The 15282-nt window shown below is 42.7% G+C and overlaps 1 protein-coding gene across 1 annotated transcript; it reads right to left on the bottom strand.

The window, feature by feature from the left end:
- Positions 1 to 2744: 2744 nt before the first annotated feature.
- Positions 2745 to 3422, bottom strand: LOC147449883 (uncharacterized). The gene is made up of 3 exons (XM_086522719.1): positions 3271 to 3422; positions 2854 to 3186; positions 2745 to 2763 (listed from the first exon to the last, which is right to left on the bottom strand). The coding sequence occupies exons 1-3, from the start codon at positions 3414 to 3416 to the stop codon at positions 2745 to 2747; spliced, it is 498 nt and encodes a 165-aa protein (XP_086378845.1). The 5' UTR covers positions 3417 to 3422.
- Positions 3423 to 15282: the final 11860 nt, after the last annotated feature.

Raw genomic sequence — 15282 nt, 5'->3', positions numbered from 1 at the left:
AGTCGCATATGCTACTGCTTGAGTCTATTCGTACACGCACAATCATTTGGGAATTGCAGAAATAATGGGTGATGACGAGTGCCTGGAGACACGCCACCTTTCCCTCTTGGGGGTGATGACAATTATGAGAGGATGGTTTTCTAGAAGCAGTTGCGCAGGCGGGCAAGGGTGGTCTATGGTCATGCAGATTCCATTCATTTGCAGACCAAGATTTCCACAACAGCCTTTGGAAGTCATCGCGAGTCTCAGTCACCGAACTTCAAAGTGTTGCGGGGTATTTAATATGACTTTCAAGAATGATGTGGAAGTTTGCGAAGAGTGCAGCATCGGTGACGATGAAGTTAATGCGGCTTCATGTTTATGGCTAACTGGTGCGGATCATGTTCGTCCAACGGACTATAGGGGATACCTTTGGTGGGCCCATGCGGAGTCCTAGAGTCCTTGCTATGCAGACATTTACTGTGCAATTTTTTGTCGAGTGCAGTGTGCGGGCCAGCAAGTGAGTCATGGCGAGGCTGTGCGGTACCGTACGCAATGCGTAGCCGGGTATGCGGTGCCTGTGCAGCAAAGGACAGCAGGCGATCAATTCATTAGCAAAGCTTCAAATGCAGTACTGGTTCAATTGTGCAGCTTTGCCAGACCAGTGAGTAGAGCTAATTGCAAGTTGCGGTTCCTCTATGATCAAGCCTGGCACCTGCGACAAGTGCAGGATGGCCGGTGACGGCCATGGCAGTGCGGTACAATGAGTGGGTGTTGTGGGAGTGGGCAGCGATGGTGGGCTGCCTGCAAGAAGGAGCACCAAGTGGCGCTGCTTGAGGAGGACCACCCCTTGCATGGGAGCTGTCAGGGGCCATCGATGGGGGGTTGCAGCCTACGATTACACAGTACAGACGGGATGAGGGCCGCCAATGATTGGGGTCACTAAGGGGGCACTACAGACAAGAAGAAAGGTATCGAGTGCAGAAGGAAGAGCCGCCAAGCCAGAGCAGGGGATAGAATCCTCCTTAAGGTGAGCAAGGCCGTGAGCAATCACAAGTAGAGCTGCAAGTGGTTGAGGATGTTCGGGATTCCATGAGCAAGGGAGAGGCCTCTATCTGAATAAGGATGGGAATTGGGGACTATTGTACAAGGCAGAGAGGTGTCTTTGTGCGGAATTAAGAAAGCAATGGGATACTCATGCGATCAGGGATGCATGATATACGGCACGAGAGCAAAGTGTTGTGGAAGAGTAAATTGTGGAGATGCGGATTTTGAGGGGTGCAGGTAACAATGCTGCGATGGGGAAATCCTTGCACTTGTTAATCATTGTGCTCGAAGTCTCAAAATTCCATGTTCCTCTTTTAATTGCACTGAGGGCGGTGATGTCCAAGTGATGAAGGTTGATGCGGCATAAGGACATATCGATGAAGAGCGAATGAAGCGCCTATGACCAGGCATCAAATTCATGAAGGGACGGTTAAAAGTTTTTGCGGTTATGCAGCAAAGAGGACCATGCGATGTTGCAATTACCAGTGTGCTGTGAAAAAGACATGATTTCTTTCTCTCTTGTTCATGATATTGGAAATGTACTTCTTGCACTTGGGGTACTCTGCCTTGGCTATGCCTAAAATGTTTTGTAAAAAAATCTTTTAAAACAAAGCACATGCACATAAGGCACTTGACTTCTAACCAAGGGACTCATGAACACTGTGAGTTCGCACATGTCCACCGTGCATGCCAAGTGTTATGGCATAAGCCAGTGTGTGCCAAGTGTTAGCCGTTAGGATGCCTTGGCCCTGGGGTGGGAACCTTACATAGGAATGGGGGGATGCCAAGAGGCATGAGTCATGAGGAGCGAGGGGACACGACTAACCTATATGAAGGGCCTCTTGTGACCTTCGTAAACATACACAATAACCAATCTAATCAGTTATGGCTGCGGACGTGAACATCTATCTCTCTCTCTCATTCTCTCTCTCTCTAATGCTGTGCGGTGCTCCTCTCTCTTGCATTTCTCTGAGCACAGTTTCGTATTAGGCAGCCACGCCTATTACAGCTACAAACATAAATGAATGTTAACTCAACTATTACTAGAGAGAGGAGAGAAGATAAGAGAGGTGTAGCCTAAATAAAGTCAACTATTATTAGAGAGAGGAGAGAGGAGAAGAGAGGTGCAAGGCTGCAAATGAAATGAGAACTACAACTTAAGTAAATTAGGGCATCTAAAGAAGAGAAACTAATAACTTAGAACTTTATAAAGATTTGAAGTAAATGATTCTAAATCACCACATCAAAACGGATTTATTTCCATTCTTACTTTATAATATTAACAATGAACCTTGAGATCATTGAATATAATATTTAAAGTTAAATCATTTTTTTTCTTACATTAAAAAAATAACCGCATAGCCATAAATTTTCAATGTCAAATCCCCAAAACCTAACCACATGATCAGCTAGTCCAAATAATCCATCAATAGGATTAAATCATGGACCAAGATTGCATCATAGAATGTGGAGCTAATCATTTTAAATTAAGAGCACCTTGACACAATACCAAAATAAATTCTCTATAGCAAACTAAAGCACAAAATCTATCAACAAAATAGACAAACTTCAAGAATTAAATAATTTCGGAAACATTACATAATTTTAAACTTCATCAACACCATAAAAGTTACATGTACAATCTTCAAATTATTCAGCCCGCAACATACTGTGCTTGACCTCCACATACAATCAGCCAACCAAACCATCCAATCCCATCAATGGCTCCTTACCACCCTGCAAAAACCAGAGCAAAACAATAAATAAAATAGCCAACCAAAATCAAAGCAATAAATTAAATAGAAAAAGCTTCTCTTTGATGCATACCGAAAATTAACACAAAATGCCGCCGACAAGCCACATATGACACTGAACCGCCATAGACCGGCAGGCGGGATGACACAGCAGAGCAGCGCAACACACCGCAGTAGAGCTGCACAACAGAACGGCCCGATCCACCACAGACCAAAGAAGAGGACGAAAATGCAGCACGACAACACCGGAAACAGCAGCAGCAACAGAACAGATCGGCGTCCAAGGTCCGTCACAGATCGACGAAGGGGACATCCTAACAGAGCAGCAGAACCCCGATGCAAAGAGCAGCATGACACACAACAAAATGGCCTGATCCACCACAGACTGACGGAGAGGACGATAATGCAGCACGACAACACCGGAAACAGCAGCAGCACAACAAATCAATGTCCAAGGTCCGTCACAGATCGGCGAAGGGGACGTCCTAACAGAGCAGCAGGACCCCGATACACAAAGTAGCACGCCACCACATCTTCAAGACCCGCTTCAGATCGGCGAAGGGGACGAGCAAACAAAGCACCACAACCCCGAGATACAGAGCAGCACAGCACCAAGGTACGACCCCAATCCACCATAGACCAGCAAACCAACAACACAAGGCACCCGCAGAGAAGCACAGCAGAGCACAAGCGCGGCCCAAATCCGCCATCGGCGAGCAGGATGGAAAATCACAACAACACAAGACCGCGGAGAGGCAGGGTACTGAATCACTCCTAACAGCGCCATAGACCAACGAGAGGAACCATGCTACACAAGCCACCCATTTCTCAATAACCGCATGCAAGAAGCAAGATAGCAGAGCACAAGCGCGGGCCAGAACCACCACAAGCCGGTGAGCAGGGTGACATGCCGCCATGGCTTCATGCACGAAGTAGGACAGCACAACAGAAGTGAAGCAGCACAGCACAGCAGAAGCGCGGCCCAGAACCACCACAAACCGGAGAGCAGGATGAGAGACGGGAGCAATACAAGAGCATACAAAGGCACCCCATGCACAGCGCGCACGCATGACCAAGAACAGCCATAGGCGGGCGCCCTTGCGCACGGCTTTGCTACCCTACCAGGGCTTCATGAGCCCTAAACCTAAAGAGAGCTCCCTCCATGGAGCTCAAGGAGTCTCCACTCCAAAAGAGGGAAGAAATGAAATGCATGCACTCATTATATGCCCTCCCACCAACCTCAAGTTAAGGCTTCCAGCTTGCAAAAATGCCTTACTTAAGGCTTGCAGCTTGCACCTAACGTTTACTTTCTAGAACCACTCAAAAGACACGGAATCCAATGGACATATCCTCTCAAGAGCCACTCAAAACTATATAGGTCATTTTCCTTCAAGTCTGATTCTCTCCCCTTGGGCCATGCAAAAAAATTTTAAAAAAATATCTTACAACCCTGTGACCCTTCAATGCCTCACGCCATGCAACATCTGACAACTATGTGTTATTTTTAAGATCTTTGAACAAATCTTAGGGTTGTTTCCCACTATCAATGAGAATTTTACTACTTTCTCTTGTTGATCTCCTTTATGGCATCATGAATGCCATGGAATCTAAATGATATCCATTCAAAACTCTCGTGGGTATGCTAAACGGGTTATTGTGAGTAAGATGTATCTAAAAGAGTACCTTGTGTTACAAGTCACATGCCATGCCTGACTTACCGTTACCACTAGACAACCTTGCCTACATGCATCCGCTATGATTGATGAACTAAACATTTGAAAGAAGTCACCTTTTTTGTGTGTTGAGGAGCATCATAAAAACCTGTATGGGTTATCTTTGTTGGAGCCATCCTCCTTAATAGAGACATAAACATATGCCTTGCATGTATCGGAACTGGGTGAAAAGGACATGACCAAGAAATGTCAAGACTCCTTGTAGAGACAACCATGATATCTTTCACAAGTTTGTAGAGTGTTCCTACAAAACAAAACCAAGATCAAGCTAAACATCAAAAAACCTACTTACTTGCGACCATGTCAACCAATTGGGCCTATGCTTTGCTAGTCAACACTTGATTATGTGTTCCATAATCAAAGTATGTCCAATGTACCTTGGTAAACCGTGATTTGTAATCAAACATAACTAATGTAATATTGTGGCCGATCTTATGGCCCTTGCATTGTCGATATCATATATCCTACCTTGTGTCCATGCTCAAACTCAAGATAGATTCTAAAGAAAATTGAGTTTGCTGATCCGTCACCTTGTCGAGTGGACGGCATATTGGAAGAACAAAATTTTGACTCCATGATCCTCACCATGCCTTGCATGGAGTCCATAGGAGTTTTGTGTTTTCACAAATATCCGGCATTCTTCATGCCTTGCATCATCTCCCCACAAGCCGGAGTCAAGATGATGGCTATATACCTCATAGCTCTCCACCTTTGTAGCTTCGTAGCTCGAGAGAGATGGGTGGGAAATGGCCCGTGGGCACACTCCCTTGCGTTGTTGTTTCTAAAAAACTATGGAACCCCAAAGGTTTTGATCCCTCAAGTGAAAAAGGATAGGTTTTTTTACATATCAGTGATGGCGGCAGTGCAAACGAAGGTGGGGAGAGCTTTAGTTCTCGCTACAGACTGTGCCGATCAAGGCTACTATGTTGAACCTTCTCCCCCTCATCAACGCGAGTTTAACAAGCCCAACAACACGATGTTTTGTGACTGTTCTCTAGCGCTCTTATCCCCTGCTAGGCAGCCATATCCATGGAAATTTGTGTGGAGACTGTTGTCTTGGTTGCCTCTATGTGGAGGAGATCGCTCCCATAGCTTTGTTTGCTCGGATTCCTTGACGCAAGGGACCATGTCCACACCATACAACATGAGAGAGAGAGAGAGAGAGAGAGAGAGAGAGAGAGAGAGAGAGAGAGAGAGAGAGAGAGACCACACATGCACCATGCAAAGCCCTCCATGCCTTGCTACCCTCCTCCCCTCTCCCCGTAGCCCTAATAAATCCGCAATATCAGGGGAAATTCCATGAGATTAATACTCCTCCCTACCGCCCTTTATATAAGTACTAGAATTCCTAGCCCTAGTCTATTCTAAGAATCCTCTACACACACCAGGTAGTTAGGGCCTTGGCCTAGGTCTGTGACCCCTTGGTTTTCCCTTGGCCTTAATTACATATTTCTTCAAGGCTTTTGGCACAATGTACTGGGAGTTCATCTCTCATATATTCGGCAAAATTGGGTTTGGGCCAAAAGTGAGGAAAAATATATATCTACTTGGGGAAGGATCATACTCAAGACTTCTTACAAATGAGAAATTATAAAATGCCTTTGAAAAGATCAATGAGATAGGGTTGTCCCATAAGCCCTCTTATGTATGATGTTGCCTCATATCCCTTTTTTACCTACTTGGATAAGTTGGCTAAAGACCAATTCTCGTAGGGTCTTCTGCTCTCCAACAAATAAGTAATGGGGCAGGGTTATGCAGATGGCACATTTATGTTCCTAAAGGCTAACAATGTAAATGTCAACAGAGATATTGATTTTTTGGAATTGTTCATCTAGGCTAGAGGTTAATCATGGTAAATCCTCCGAACTTTCATGCATAAATATGGAGGGGATAGAGAATTACTACTTGTACAATATTTAGTCATTAAATTTATCCTATTGGAGTTCATGTGTCTTAGAAAAGCTTGTAGGAATGGGTCCTAGATAAGGTGTATCAGAAAATAGCTTCCTAGCACTGTAAGGAGTGGCCTTTGCATGTTAGAGTCAAAAATAATTTTGAGCATTTTGATCCCTTAAGTCCTCTACTTTCTTCCACTCATTGATTGGTCCAAGGCTTAATTTCAAAAATTTAACTCAGTCCTAGCTATGTTCTTGTGGGGAAAGAATAAATACTCATCTGCTTTGATCGCTTAGTGAACTCGACCTTGACATCATGGGAGATTGGGCATATTAGAACTTGACACCCATGTAGTGGCTAGAAGGGCAACCAGGGATTTCATTCACGTAATCACAATCATGTGATTACGTTAATAACTCTAGTATTTACACAAGAAAATCACATGATCACGTTAATTGTTAGCGTGATCTTGATGGTGACCTGCAAAAACGAATAGAGCCGGTAGGCCCGTCAGGCTATCCCATTTTCCCTGCGGGTCCCGCCGGGTTGTAGTGCTTTACCGGTGGGGCCGCCGGGAAAATGGAAAAGCCCGGCGGGCCAGACTGTATATAGTAAACCTCTTCTTACTTTGACATTTTAACTAGGCAAATCCCTGGGGAGTATATCCGAGCGTCGGTTATAGTCATCTCCTTGTGAATTGACCTAAGGTTACAGAGTCACGGGTCCTTTTCTTGGGCCGAACGTGATTCTTAATTCGGTAACCACTTCTAAAAATATTTAAATCCTTCACCGAAAGTAAACGTACTAAACCAAAACAATTGAGAATTTCGAGAGTTATGCTCATTGTGACGAAGCCATTGGTCCATAAAAGGGCTATAGTTGGTTTTAGAAGATGAGCATATTTAAATAACGAGTTGATAGTCAAGGGTCGGATGTCCTGTACTAGTGTAAGTATATAAAGATCCTTGAAGTCTTGCATTTTTCCACATCATAGATTTGAACATTTCCACTGCACAATATAAGAGCTATAATCCTTAATTGGGTGAAAATAGCTTTTATATATTGAATTGGATGCATAAGGGAGCTACAATCCTTGATTGGGTACAAGTAGTCCTCATTGCTTAATTGTGTAATTGTATTTAATATTTCATTGCCTTGTTTTATGCATTGGTTTATATAGGGAGTGAATTATGTATTATATTTAAAAGATTGTCAGTGCATGAGATGGTCAATCATCGATATTATTTCTTTCATGTGTGTTTTGCAAATAATTATCATCATTTCAATGTAAATGTTGATGATTCTTTGTAGCATGTGAAAATAGTTGTGTCTTATTGTTTTCAGATGGCAGAGGATATATAACATTATATTTATAATTACATTGACTATTTCATATTATTTTTGTTTCCATAATGTCATGTAGAGAGTGCATTGCAATGTGTATGTTCTCTCAGAACATATGTGGTCGATATGTGGAATTGACTAGAGTGCATTGCAAATCTCATATTGTGTAGATTTGATTGCTTTCTTAGTGATTGTTTTTCTAATATATTGAAAAGTTTTTTTACTTATTTTAACTGAACATGAAAGCAATGGAGAAAAATGTCGGCACCAGTGATACGAAGAAGGCAAAGAATTAAAAAGCCCCTAGCAAACATGGGTTTTGAATCTCAAATCAAAACGATTGTATTTCATCCATTGGAAGTTGTTTAGTAACTTGATCACAACCTCTTTTTGTTTCCATAAATATGTGAATGATGGATGGAAGTAAAGTGATCATATTTATGGAAACAAAAAGAGGTTGTGATCAAGTTACTAAACAACTTCCAATGGATGCATTTGGAGCTTTATCTATCCATGATGATAAGAGTCAAGCTGAACAAGATTGGCTTCTTTTGAATTTAGATCTAGCAATAGCCCTATAATGACAACAATAGATGGATATGAAGGACATAAATCACAAGAAAGAAAAACAACAACAAAGACCGCACCGACATTGACAATGAGGTCATGTCAGAGAGGACATGAATTCGGAGGGGGGGAGTGTTGACCCATGGGTCAACAACATGACATAACTCAATTTCCCATATCAAAGTCTTATTTTTTGATTGTTATGATATGATGCGGATTATGGTTAGAAACATCATTTATAATGAGTAGTTATTCTACTTGTAGAAGCCAGGGTGCAATGGCACTTCATCCTAACTCTACTTCTTGCCTCCTCGTTGCATTGGAGATTCAACTGCACCATCACAATTGGCTTGGAGAGAGCTACACAACAATGCCAAGCATTCCTTGAAAATTGGAGCACATGTGCTAACGCATCTACAAGCTATTTGTGGTTGTAAGTGTATCAAATGATCTTTGTTTTTTGCGTGCAAGTAGTCATTATAATTGTGGCAACACTACGTAGCTCCACAACGAAGATATTCATTGAACTCTCTCTCTCTCTCTCTCTCTCTCACACACACACACACACACACACACACACACACACACACACACACGACCCCCTCTCTCCGCTCGCCGTGCCTACAAAGATGGTCATCTCTCTCTCTCTCTCTCTCTCTCTCTCTCTCTCTCTCTCTCTCTCTCTCTCTCTCTCTCTCTCTCTCTGTGTGTGTGTGTGTGTGTGTGTGTGTGTGTGTGTGTGTGTGTCTCACCAAAAAACACCGAACGTGCCCGATTTGGGCCCTCTATGATATTAAGCTGTAGCCCACCAGGCTCTAGGGTCTTCCCGGAGGGCCCGGCAGGAAAACGCAAAAGCCCGGCGGGCTTTTTGTGGGTTTCCAGGTTGCTCTGAACCGGCTTGTTTGTGATCATGTTAACTGTGATTATGTAAATATGTCAACAAGACCTTGTGATCACACAATTTTTTTGGTAATTACGTAAATATTAAATCCCTGAGGGCAACATTAGTACAATATGTGTTGGAAAGAAAGAGAAATTGTGTTGAATGTATTTGGTTTGCAGTTGAACATCCTGTTGTATATTTTCACGGTACTAAGACTTTGCCTACATGGGAGAAATTGTTCTCTGCTGTTATAATTAAAAGTGGGTATGACGTCTCTACCATGCTTATTAAATTTTGGAAGATGGTTGCCTCCAAGCTCATTTGGCAGGGGCGTGCGAGGTATTTTAGGAATTCCATAGGCCAAGAATCATTGTATTGGAGTTTTGTTTTTCACAACCGTCCTGCTTTGGTGTTAGGGAAAAAAGCTCTTCATATGTACAAAAAAGGGTCAAGCTTTATTGATCAAGGGGTGGACTCTCCGGGAATTGCTCTTCCCTGTTTGCACATGAGAAGAAGGTACAAGCTAAAAAGTCATCTAAAGCATGTATCAATGGGAAACAAGTGCCAATCAATCAAGACATAGATGCAAGAGACAAGGACTAGGTTTTGCCCAAATGCTCAATGCATTGGTCGATAGACTGCATGGGGAATTAAAGTGACTAGATACAATATCAACATTTGCATTCATTAAGACAGAAGATGAAGGCATGCATAGATGTTTACACTCCTTTAGAATTTGGTTCTTATCGTTCATATGAACTATTAGAATACTTTTATGTATGAAAAGTATAAAATCTTCAGGTCTTCTATCACTTTGAACTTAATCAATGATAGAATGAATGAAGATGCGTTGACTTTGACACCACAGGAGCTAAGTAGGAAAGCCCTAGTGGACCTATTGTACATACTATAACAATATGATTCAATTTCACAAAGCAAAGGAGAAGGGAGAGAGAGAGAGAGAGAGAGAGAGAGAGAGCGAGAATCCAAAAATCTTCGTTCTTTATTTATACATCAAAAACCGAAGGGGGAAAAAAAAGAGCAGGCCCGCTTCTTCATGCATGACAATGATGATGTGGCCCATAATGAAGGAGAGGATGTAGCAGATGCACAAGAGGGAGTGGGGAAGGACGGGAGTTGTCCATCAGGAGACCGGGGGAGTAGATATGGGAGAGGGGAAAGACTGGAGTGGGCCGACTTCAAGAGTAGTCGATTGGAGGTGGAGTGGGGTAGTCGAGATCAGGAGGAGTGGGGGTGGCCTCGGAGGGGTGGCCCGGAAGCAGGTGGACGTAGACGCCAAGCTTCATGCCCTTGTCACAATGGTCGGCGCGGCCACATGTGAAGTGGTAGACTCCTGCTTGGTGCAGGGGGCCGAAGATGGTGTAGCCGCTTTCGTCCATGAAGAGAGGGGGCCGCTCCTTGGTGGCGTTAACGTTGCACAAGGCCCAGTCAAGTGGGCTCAAGAGCAGCACGTTGTGGAGCTGTGGATAATTATACTCAAACACTGCACACACAAAAACACAGACACATAAACTCTCTCTCTCTCTCTCTCTCTCTCTCTCTCTCTCTCTCTCTCTGTCTCTACTTACGCAGGGTGTCGCCCACATGGATATGGTGCTCAAGCGTCCAGGCCGTGAAGTTGGTGCGGAGACTCCATCCGTTCTCGTTGCCTACGCGCACGGTGCTGTACTCCTGCGCTCCCACTCGCCACCATAAACGCAGCCACCACTATGACTCCAATGAGCACACCTGCGTTCGTCATTTTTGAATCACCTTTGGAATTGCCTTCTCATCCTTTATATACTTACCTTGCTTTCAGTCGGTCAACTTTAGGTTACCTTTGAAAAACAAGATTTTGAAAAAGGTTGAAGTAGCCTTTCTAACTTTAGCTAATAAGGTCGCACACATTTTTTATAAATGGGAAATTGGGAATCAACAAATATTCATTTTAGTCCCCATCCGCACTAGCACTAATAATTCGGGCGCATCCGCACCGCGGGGGTAGAACCCCTGCCAATCGTCATCAGTTTTGTCGCGTACGCCAACTCCTACCAATGCAAAGGAGACCTTTAACCAGACAAGGCAGGGGTAGCCAATTTGTTTTCTAACTCTGTCGATTTCGGCAAAGTTGAGCCTTTCGATCCTCGTTTGTTGACGACAGTACTGGACTAGGGTTCCACCCCCTCCTCTGTGGATCCGCCCATCGAGTGTCAATCTAGGGCATCTCATGTTATTTGAAGACAAGGGCATTCCAAAGCCGTCAAAATTAAAAAAGGACGAAGCGTATTGTTGATCTTCAGAAAAGGGGTGAAGTAAGATCACACATTCATAACTACATTTTGCAAAAAAATTACAATATTACACAGCACGATCTCACGTTATCGTCTTGTGGCACGCTTATAATGAGAAAACAAAATGTTCACCTCACTTTTATTTTCTTCTGCTTGATCTTTTCTCGAGTGCAACCCTATTTGATTGATCTTTTCTCGAGTGCATGGAGATGGCACACTTGTTTCACCTAGAAAGTTCAGTGCGGACGATTTCAACCCAAAACAACAGAATTTGTCTACAGCCATAAACGATGTATCTAAAGTGCTTTCCAAGTGGAAAAATGAGGTTCAACGTGTAATTTGATTGTAGTGCAAGTTTTCCACAAGTTTAGGAATTTTTTCCAGCTCGTTTGGGCTTTTTACGGGGAAAAAAGGACATTTCCTGGCTTAAAATGACAAAAAATGGTCATCAAAATGACCCAAAAAGGGTCAACAATGGCTCAAAAGGCCACATCACTAACATTTCCATGACTATGATAGTTGGAGTAACATTTTATAAGAGGAATACCAGCTCATTTAGCCTCTCTGTGAAGGGATACTTCTTCTATGGAGTCACTAGTGCAGTCGTGCATTGTTCTAACCCCATGTTTGAGCGTACGAGGGTTCCACTTAGGTTTTCTTCTCTTCAAAAAGGTGTGTAAGCTTGTCTATGAAAGTGTTGAAGCTTCCATAAAATGGCCTTGACGAAGAATTCAAGGAGCAAGAAAGCGTTTTAATAGGGGAAACATACATTGTATTTGTGCAATTGGGAGTGAGGCTACACCCAATCATCACAAAGACAAGAGTTTCGAGTTGATCTTGGTTTTCTTTTAGAGTAAAGCTTTCATGGCTGGAGTTTTGTTCTTTTTTGGTGTGTCTTTTTCTTCATATCTTTTGTGACTCGTTTAATTTTGTTGGGAACTCTCACAATCAAAGGCCAACCGCACTGGGCACTTCTCGACAATGTCTAAAGCACACTTGCTAGAAGCATCATTGTCATGTCATGCAAACCGTGGACACGTACTAAAGGATAGGATTTGATACCTCTATGATATATAACTGATAGCCCAACATGTAATTTAAAAGATCCATTAGTATATGCATAAATTCACACTTAAGAGGTCCAAAGACAAATCGGCGTAATCCATTAGGAAGGGATCTAAGGGAGCCTCTTTATTTGCCATGGGTTAAAAAGGAGATTATGAAAGGGGGAAATGGGTGGATGCCATGTGGACTAAAATCGTGGGTATGGCCGGGCCTAAAAGTAAGTGGTCAAAATTGTACTCTTTTATAAAATATAAAGAAGAAATCTCTGATAAGTTCCAAAAACTAAACTTTTCTCTAAATAGTTGAGTAAAACCCAATCCTTCCTCTCTCTAGTGGCTGCCAATTCCTCCCGGCTCTCTCCTAAAAGGGGGTCCCTCCAAAAATGTGATGATCATTCCCTTCCTCTCTCTCTCTACTATACCATCTCTCACTTCTCTTCAATTCAACTTGTAAGCTGCTTCTCTTTCCTCCCCTTCATTTTTCCCTCCCAAAAGCTCTACAGCAGAAGTTTGAACCTCCTTTCCCTCCTCAAGCTTACTACATTCTCCTCAAGCTTGTTGCATTCTCCTCAAGCACAAGCTTTCCATTTTTCCATGAACCTCACTAAACACCTTTACCTAAAGCTAAAGATCTACAATATATCCTTCTGCTAGATCATCCTTCTTTCTTTTCTCAACAAGTCTCCTGCTTCTTCTCCATTAAGCTCTCTAGATAGTATCTACTTCCCTCTCAAGCTTTTGCAACATTATCTTCCCCATTAAGCCAAAAAGCAGGTTGAACAGTACAGTAGTAAGTGGCATCAATCGTCTTTGTGTACCATCAAGAATCTTGCTCTTTATACAGTTGAGAACACGGAATGTGCAGTGTCAAAATATCTAATATTTAGCTAACCCAAATGATTTTCTCATATTGAACTGATCATTTAACGTGGAAAAGTAAATGGGAACAAGAATTAGAATATAGACATGTGCTTTTAGATCTAGCTTAGCACGAGACCAAAGGGAGAGAAGGCAACATGTCCAAAAGGGAGATGGTCTATAAAAGAGCAATGACCAGATAATGAAGTTTAAAAGACCTTAGGGTTAGCTTCATTAAAGAACTCCAAAGCTTACTGTTAAAAGTCATTATACATAGGACCTTGAGGTATTTTAGACCTTAGATAAGCTAAGCATGTGCTTGAGGTGCTTGTCATGCTTGATGACTAATTAGGTGCTTGAGGTGCTTCTCATTCTTTATGACTAATGTGCTTGAGGGGCTTCATGACTAAGGTGCTTAAGGGGTGAGGTGTTCCAAAGTCAACCTAGATCCCTACACAAGGGGGGACAATCCCTACAAGTAGGAACATGAGAGAGAACACACACACTCACTCACTCAAGGCAAGCCCAAGACAAAAGAGGCAACAAGCACACATGTCAAGCTACCCCCCATGTTGCCCTCATAAGGCGCCTAAAGCCTATTGGTTGGCCTCTAAAGGGGTCCAATGATAATTTAGTTTGTTTAATTAAATGTTTAAGCATTATTCAAGCTCTCTCTCTCAAAGGGGAAAGGAGGAAACTTGTCCAAAGTCTACCTCTATTGCTTGAAATGACCTACGCTTGTGATTGGGTAGGCTTGACATGAGCCAATGAGCTTCGAGTATAAGCTAGAAGGAGGGGTCGACCCAAGCAAGGACGGGGTGTGCTTTCAAGATATACACCCTCACACACACTCTCTTGGTGTGAAGCAAGAACTTCATCTCCTTCTCCAAGCTTGCTGAGAAGTTGAGAACCTACACCAACACTTCTTGGCTATGGAATGCAAATCCAACCAAGAGCCATGATCCAAAGCAAAATCTTGCCATCTTCTTCATCTCCACTACTATGCTACTATGCTAGTAGTCATCATTTTTGTCACGTAAGCCAACTCCTCTCAAGCTTAATTGCAACATTATCTTCCTCATTAAGCCAAAAAGCAGGTTGAGCAGTATAGCAGTAAGTGGCATCAATCGTCTTTGTGTACCATCAAGAATCTTGCTCTTTATACAGCTGAGAACATAGATGGGCATTGTCATAAAATCTAATACTTAACTAACCCAAATGATTTTCTCATATTGAACTGATCATTTAATGTGGGAAAATAAATGGGAACAAGAGTTAGAATATGGACATGTGCTTTTAGATCTAGCTCAGCACAGGACCAAAGGGAGAGAAGGCAACTCGTCCAAAAGGGCGATGGTCTATCAAAGATCAATGACCATATAATGGAGTTTAAAAGACCTTAGGGTTAGCTTCATTAAATACCTCCAAAGGTTAGTGTTAAAAGTCCTTAGACCTAGGGCCTTAAGGTATTCTAGGGCTTAATTAAATGTTTAAGCATTATTCAAGCTCTTTCTCTCAAAGGGGAAAGGAGGAAACTTGTCCAAAGTCTACCTCTATTGCTTGAAATGACCTAGGCTTGTGATTGGGTACGCTTGACATGATCCAATGAGCTTCAAGCATGAGCTAGAAGGAGGGGTCGACCCAGGCAAGGAGGAGGTGTGATTGCAAGATATACACCCTGACACACACTCTTGGTGTGAAGCAAGACCTTCACCTCCTTCTCCAATATTTTTCAGAAGTTGAGAGCCTACACCAACACTTCTTGTCTATGGAATGCAAATGCAATCAAGAACCATGCTCCAAATCAAAAGCTTTCCATCTTCTTCATCTCTACTACTATGCTACTATGCTATGCAAAGCTAAAAG

The sequence above is a fragment of the Adiantum capillus-veneris genome, chromosome 10, assembly GCF_014529385.1.
Source record: "Adiantum capillus-veneris isolate H3 chromosome 10, ASM1452938v2, whole genome shotgun sequence".
NCBI lineage: Eukaryota > Viridiplantae > Streptophyta > Polypodiopsida > Polypodiales > Pteridaceae > Adiantum > Adiantum capillus-veneris.
The sequence above is the reverse complement of the archived record's forward strand: the minus strand, read 5'-3'. Positions and strand labels throughout refer to the sequence as shown.

Coding starts and splice junctions, on each gene's coding strand:
- LOC147449883 (XM_086522719.1), bottom strand. CDS start 3,416: ATGGTGGATTGGGGTCGTACCTTGGTGCTGTGCTGCTCTGTATCTCGG. Junction 3,187..3,270: donor TATCGGGGTCCTGCTGCTCT/GTTAGGACGTCC, acceptor GTTGTCGTGCTG/CATTATCGTCCTCTCCGTCA.